The 7,746-nt window shown below is 39.6% G+C and overlaps 1 protein-coding gene across 1 annotated transcript in view; it reads left to right on the top strand.

Moving 5' to 3' along the window:
• The first annotated feature begins 1,195 nt into the window (after positions 1 to 1,195).
• The window catches only part of adamts18 (ADAM metallopeptidase with thrombospondin type 1 motif, 18), a 58,907-nt gene continuing 52,356 nt past the window's right edge, over positions 1,196 to 7,746 (top strand). The window contains exons 1-3 of the mRNA XM_067400609.1: positions 1,196 to 1,309; positions 1,395 to 1,467; positions 3,028 to 3,347. Coding sequence (XP_067256710.1) covers positions 1,196 to 1,309; positions 1,395 to 1,467; positions 3,028 to 3,347 — 507 coding nt within the window. The remainder of the gene's footprint in view (positions 1,310 to 1,394; positions 1,468 to 3,027; positions 3,348 to 7,746) is intronic.

Raw genomic sequence — 7,746 nt, 5'->3', positions numbered from 1 at the left:
AAACCACTGTACTCACATGGACTGTTTTAAATACGTTTTTTGGAGCTTTCTGGGCATTGAAAAAGGAAATGATCTTGCTGGCAATGCAGGCCTCACTGAGCAATCGGATTTGATCAAAAACATCTTAATTTGTGTTCTGAAGATGAACAAAGGTCTTACGAGTGTGGAACAACATGAGGGTGAATAATTAATGACAGAAATTTTATTTTAACCCTTTAACCATTTAGGGCCAATGTATTACATGCATGGTGCCTCTCAAAGGTAATTCAAAGTCTGTGTAAACTACTGATCTATAATTGATTCTCTATTATCATTGTTGTAAACAAATTCTGAAAGAATTGTAGCATACTAAATTTATTTCTAATTTATGTATTTTGGCAACAAACAAGAGCATTTCCCTCCAAAATATTTTTTTCCCCCTTAAAAGTTGCCTTGTAAGAAGAGTTTATAGATCTTGTTTGCACAATGTTGAGAAAAGCCTGAATGAGCTGTCACAGTTTTAGAACACTGTAATCACTATATAATCAAACTGCTGTACATTCAATGTAGCCTAAGTGTTAAATATCAGCTGAGCACTTGCAGAACAGATGATAGTACAGTTTTAGGAACAAGACCTGACATGACAGCGCTTCATTATACAGTACAGCGTACAGTTTCATAAATCAACCCGCAGCCCATTCACAACTCTTCAGTTTCACATTGAACACATAAACTCTTTCGACAGCGTGTGTTTACTTGCTCGGACCGTTAATTTAGAGGGAGTGCTGCGAATGCTTCCCATTTCAATGAACTCTGTGCTCTTTTTTTTATGGACGGTCGGACAGTGAGGAGCGCGCACTGAATCGCCCGCAGATGGTCGTCGCTGATTGGTGGAAATATAAACCCCCACCATTTCCCCATCAGCCGGTGCCACTATTGCCGCATATTGCCGTACACACACACACACACACACACACACACACGCACGCACACACACACACACACACACACGCCGACTGTCACAGCTCAGCAGTTCTCTGTGTACCTGCGCTCGCAAACAGAGGCGGTGCACTTTATCCAAATGGACCCGGTGGATTTTACTTGAGGAACGGCAGAAACAGGGCAGTTTAAACAATTAGCAATGTCTCTATATTGCATTGCATGGATTTGCGGATCGTTCTTTTCCCCGTTTTTGAAGAGGTAACAGTAAAGGTGCATGCATGCCAACATGGATTGCCTTTTCCTTTTGCTCTGGAGTTTACAAGTCCCTCTGGTAAACAGCACATCAGTGAGGTTTCTGGCGAGTGTGTCGTTTGGGAACTTTATTAAGGCAGGTGACACACTGATAATTAATTATTTATTACTGTTCTCGCTGTCATTTAGTTAATTGTGGTGAGCTGTTTGCGCTTTTGCAGGCTCTGCAGTTCTGTTGCTTCCACTCTGTGACATCGGTCTCATTTACCGGCGACACCGGCGGCCTCTATCAAGGTTCGTGTCTTTACGCACTGCAATTGTATTTCTATTCTTAATGATGACAATGATTGATGCCAATGCCGCTCTCACGTTCTGGTTGAACCTTACCTGTTCTTATTGGATATACTTGTAGGCTATATAAATATGCTGAAGCATGCTGTATAGATCTGGGGAATTATGGGGGTTTACAGCATAAATATACTCTCAAGATGTGAGTTTCCTGTGCCGGTGGTCGTGCGCTAGCACGCGTACTTGTATGTGTGGGCGCATTAAAGGGATTCCCTAATCTCTTATCTGCCGCGTAATAGCTAGTCACAGAGAATTTGTTTTAATATAATTTACGTCATATTTACACTACCAGTGGAAAGTTTGGAAACACTTCCTCGCGAGATTATGGTTAAATGCTTGACATTAGTTTTGTATATAAATTGTGGCTACATGAAATATAAGTTAATTTATAGCCTATTCATCATTTTCACAGCTTGCACAGGCTACAAATGGCATTGAAATGCTTATAAAGCTCAGAATGCAGAAATATGAGACATGTACATAAGCATCATAAAATAAAGTGTGAACAGTGATATACAGAATGTCAAGAGGTATTATCATTATTGACCATTTCATTGGACACAAGTCTGTGTAGAGTCATCAGTATTTTTGCTCAGATTTTCCTGGAAGAGAAAGACTGACCATTTTAAAAGTGTATATCTGGTAAAATTGTCAGCTTTTAGGAGTTTATAACCACATATAAATAACCACAAAGACAATAGACATGGAATCAAGGTCTCAAAAAAAAAAAAAAAAAAAAAACTCAGCGCCAGCACAGATCCTCAGCAAAGACCACAAGAACCAGCCAAGTCCTCAGCACAGACATATGACCAGCTTCATCTCCATACTGGCTTAGTGAATCCAGTATTCAGTCAAAAGGAACTGGAAGAAATATTTGAATGTTACTGTTCCACAATCTGCAGCCTGAATCATAATCACACATTGTTTGTTGGTCAGAGGAGAACTGGCCTCCCAACTTTTTTTTTTTCTCCATTCTGTAACATGATGGAGTTTAGGTTCTTTGCCACTGTTGCCTCTGGCTTGCTTAGTTGGGGACACTTAATATTCAAGAATATTATTAATTTGACTGCACTGACACTATAGGATGAGAACTGAACTGAGCTGGACAATGACATGTTTTCTGCATGTTTTCTTCTTTATAGATGGAATGATCTCATTTAATAATCAATGATCTTTACAATGGAACTGAACCAACACTGACTTCATCTGAACAATGACACAATTTTCTTTTAGAGCTGCTGTACAGCCATAATGAACTCTGTTTGCATCATTGAATCATTTTCTAGTTATTTTCTAGTTAAAGCTGTTTTGAAATAATATGTATTTTATAAAGTGCAATATAAATAAAGGTGACTTGACAAAACAATCTGTCCCAATTCCTGATGGACAGAACACTGTTGCTGACATTACAATATTAAGTTATATTAGTGAGACTAATGCAGTAATTAACTGATGATGGATTGGTACTGAGTCAGATGATTTAATCTGTGTTTGTCCCCTTCACAGATTACGAATTTACCACACCAGTGCAAGTGGACTCATTTGGAGGCTACATTTCCCATGATGTGTCAAGACATGAACGGAGCAGGAGGTCCTTGTCAGAAACTGGCAGTTCAGTGCACTATCATGTTTCTGCATTTGGCAAGGAATTGCATTTAGACCTGCAGCCATCCCATGTGCTGGCAAAGGGGTTTACCATACAGACACTGGGTGCAGAGGGCATCAACACAGCGACCCTTGACCCTTCTATTCATAACTGCCTCTATCAGGGTTCCATACGAAACCATTCTGAATCCTCTGTGGCTATATCCACCTGCACAGGTCTGGTAAGTGTCTCCTTTTACACTCACTCAGAGATTCACTGACTGCAAAACTTAATGAGCTACATCAATGTCTACTAGTTTCATAGAAAGCTATGAGGCATCCTACCTGAAATGGAACCTCACAAGTGACTGATTTAAAATGTTCTACATGGGCAGCAAACATTTCTGAACATATTTCACCCAGCAAATGTTTTGGTAAAAATATTCAGGTTAATCTTCTGGTTTGAAATTATTTTATTAATTGTTTTCAGTACTGAATGATATCATTTGCTGTGTCCACCATCTTGGATTTTTTCCACTGATCCTCTGGGATTCTCTTGCAGAGCTGCCTTCAAATTTGGCCAAACCATGGCTGCGTCCGAAATCACATACTCTATTGAGTAGGTACTTATTTTGAATAAGTAATTACTTCATGACTGCTAAAAAGTACATTCTATACAGTATGAAAGTGTGTAGTATGAATGTAATTGCTGTCACCTATCAGTGTCAGTGACGTTGCTTCAATGCCATTCACAAATCCTCTCCCGTGGCCTCATGGGATAGTAAAGCGTCCACACTTCAGAATCTCGCTGGATGTTGTAGGTCATCCAGGTACTCTATGCCTACTGTGTACTATAGTAGGGAAGTATGCGATTTTGGATGCAGCCAACATCTTAAGAGGCAGCATAATTAAGTTGCTAACAGGCTTTGTGTCTTGTGCATACTTAGATACTACAATGCCATGTAAGGATGTGGATCAGCATGATAGTTTTTGAGTTTTATGTCTATTAAACTCACTAGTGAGTTTAAGAGAGTGGTTTAAATGATGAATTCGCTTACCTGTTTAACAAAATAAGAATCACTATTCAGGCCTTGTTTTCACCTGGTATTAAGATGCAGTTTGGTCGATCAGATCACAAGTGGACGACGCTAAATACAGGTGTAAACGGGGTGTATAATATTTTGAGATTGTCCACTTTCGACCACTTCCAGAGATAGTTGAAAACGCATTAGACTGGATTGCTTTCGTAGTGGAAACACCAGTAAAAGACCGCCTACTCTCCGCCTACTGAACTAATGCGTAAACATGGGAAGTGCCCTAGCCAGACGGGATTTAAACTTTGTCAGAAGATGAAAAACATACCAAGCACAATGTTCTCTCACCATTTCACAGCGTTCGGTGTGGTATTGTGGCTGTCAGAGCAGAAATGAAAGCTGGTGCTCTCCGTATGTTTTTCCGTCGTCTCCAGGGGCGTTTAAATTGCACAAACTTATTTTGTACATTAGATCAAAACATCTGAAAAAACTCATACATTTACCCACTCATAGACCCACCCCTTGAAGAAATCAGGACAGAAGTGGTTGAAAATAAACAAAAGAAATGGATTAAAACATCAGGTGTAAATGAGGATGTCTCCCTCGCCCTCTTGTGATCCGATTGACCAAAACGCATCTTAATACCAGGTGGAAACATTTGATGACTGAAGCCCTGTTAATGTTTGTTTTGTTTGTTTGTCTTTGTCAGTCTCCTGGGTTTATACCTTTTCTGCTTCTTCGGCTATACGGGTACTGATTCTACCGTGATCTCTGCTGGTAAAACACAACAATAAGTGTGTTCCATTGTTTAATTTTGATTTCATTTTTTCACAAGAAAAACTATGACTATAGATTTAGCTTAATAATTTTTGGAACTTTTGGAAGGTCCATTTCCATTTTTGATTTACTCATTAAGTACGTGGACGTGTTTCAAGTAGCTGCCAATGTCTCAACATGTTTGAGTTATACTTAGTAAAGTATATATTGTGTCTGCTGAAGCTTAGGAAGTATATAGTGTGCCACTAAGCGTATAGCATATAGTGTGCATGATGAGCTTAGTAAAACAGGTTCACTGGAGCACTGAAGTATGAAGTAAACCAAAGTAGAGACATGGCTTATGTGGGATGGAGCACTGAGATTTGACATATCTTGGGTTTTTATGTTTTCCTTCAGTAAGGATCACGTCTCACCTTGGATAGTGGGCTACTGTAAAATCATCCCCAGCCCAGAGTTCTGCTGATGGACTCTGCCTCCACTCCCTGCTCTTTTGTTCTGTGTTTGCCATACTTTCCTGTCTCCCATGTTCTCTACAATTAAAGACAGAGTGAGGTTTCAGACGCTTGGCTGGCAGCGCTAATCTTTGCATTGTCCTTTTCATTAGTGGTAGCTTCTCCACAATAAAACAGCAGTGACCCATTCTTTTAAAACTGTGTGACAACACAATGTGATTTGGGAGCAATTGCATCTGAATAGACTGCAGGGACTCTTTGATCTACTCCCCCCCCTCTTTTGAAGCTCTTTTTTTGAATGATGGCCCGAGCTCTAGGTGATTCTCTCGACGGTCATAAAGGTGCCCCTATTTCAGATATACAGGACGCCAAACAAGACCTGTGTGTCCCTTCGGATTTTGTGCTTAAATGTACAGAAGAAAAAGGAAATGTCTGAGAAAAAAGGGGTCTCTCACACTGTCACTCTGCCTCTTTCACTCTCCCTTTCTTTGTTGGATTGAAAAAGAATGAGTAACAGAGGACTTTAACCCTTCCATGTCATCTCCGCTTGATGAGGAGCTTTGGATTAAGTACAAATGAGAACCCATTCATCCCTCTGCTGATCCGCAGCAACCCCTTGTGCTGTGAAAGGCTGAGGAGGCAGTTGCTTAGAGGAAGAGAGGTTTTGTGTAGCGAGAATACCAGTCCAAAAGTAAAATCAATGCTTATCTGGATGAGAACCCCCACAGTCAAAACATTCAGAGGTAATGTCATTCATTAGGTTACTGAGTTGATGAAAGCCTGATTTGCTTGTACTAGTCCTTTTGCTCACTGTTAAACAGTGCACAACATAGCAGATGGACAGGGATTCTGTTGTTAAATGAATGAAGAACAGGCGGTCCCGGCCTTTAAATCAGGAACAGAGGGATTTATTTGCTAAACCCTGCCTCATTTAAAGTTTTTAATTACTGAGCGCTCTTCAATTGCTATTATCACTTGCTTCAAATGGATTGTGCGGCCTCAGATTTGACGGCATGATCAAACGTCTTCCATCAAACCCTTAAACAACACACATCATCGTAGTAATGAAATGCTAGTTGATTTGTGGATTAGTTTAGTCATGCGTGCTGTTTCTAGGTTGGTTCAAAATCTTCTAGATGGGTTGCATCTGCATGAATGCCAATCCCACAGTGCAAGCTGCTTCGGTTTATAAAAGCAGATTAGCAGGTGGAGCTTCTAAAGTGGCGCTCTGCTACTTCTTGTTCAGAGGTCAGAACTTCCACCGGATCAAGCTTCAGGGTCACATGGTCGTGCAAGTTCAGAGTTGCTTTTCCAGCCTATGCATAAACAAATCCACATCCTCGGGTCTTCTCTGGGTCACTGTTCCATATGGATGGTGACAGGTTCAAGCCCATCCCCCTTTGAATTGGCTGATCCTGCTTTCTAGACGTGTTTTGACTGGCCGGGCCATCATGCTGCCCAGAACTGGATCTAGTACCACAATGAAAGACTTGGAAATCTTTCATAATACTATTCAACTTGGATTGTTGATGGATGAACTATTCTGGCAGTGTTGCTTTACTTAGTTGTTATGATTTGTTTGACACTTGGGCACTAATTTCTGGCTAGTCCAGTTCAGTGCACCCTTAGACCTGTCAGATCAAGTTTTTAAAGCAGGTAATGAAACAGTAGACTTGACATGTTCTTTATCTGTTTATGTTAACTGGCACCATTGTGTGCTAACAATTAGCATGTTAGCAAACACTGCTGGGTAGGATAACAATAGGTTGACTAGGTTACAAATGTTGGCATTGTGAATCAATTAATTATCTCAGTCAACATTTATGAATGGAATATATATATATATATATAAGAATACTTTTATTCAGCAGTGATGCATTAAATTGATCAAAAGTGACAGTAGAAGACTTTTACATTGTTTCAAGATATTTCTGTTTCAGTTAAATGCTGTTATTTGAAACTTTCTAGTCATCATTCAAAAAATATATCACATTTTCCACAAAAATATCAAGTAACACAACTTTTTCACAATATTATTGTTTTAACTGTATTTTGATTAAATAAATACAGTTCTGTGGACCATAAGACACTTCTTTAAAAATTTTTTAAAACTCTTATGGTCCCAAAACTTTTGAATGGTAACATATGTTCTGCTTTGGTGTTCTCTTTAGCTCTCATTTAGAGATGAACCCAAAGTTTTCGTGATTAGGCCAGAAATGTGAATGTAGGCGCTGTGTTTTAGAGTCTATCAAGCAGACAACTGAGTTTAGTTAATTATCATCCTAGTCTTTTGAATAGCTTGTAATCAGGTCTTTTTAGGGCAGGGGGTTCACTTGATTTGCCCTTTCCTGTATTTAGCTCTTTCCAAACATCTCAGA

This window comes from Chanodichthys erythropterus, chromosome 11, assembly GCF_024489055.1.
Source record: "Chanodichthys erythropterus isolate Z2021 chromosome 11, ASM2448905v1, whole genome shotgun sequence".
NCBI lineage: Eukaryota > Metazoa > Chordata > Actinopteri > Cypriniformes > Xenocyprididae > Chanodichthys > Chanodichthys erythropterus.
This window is presented reverse-complemented; position numbering and strand designations above follow the sequence as displayed.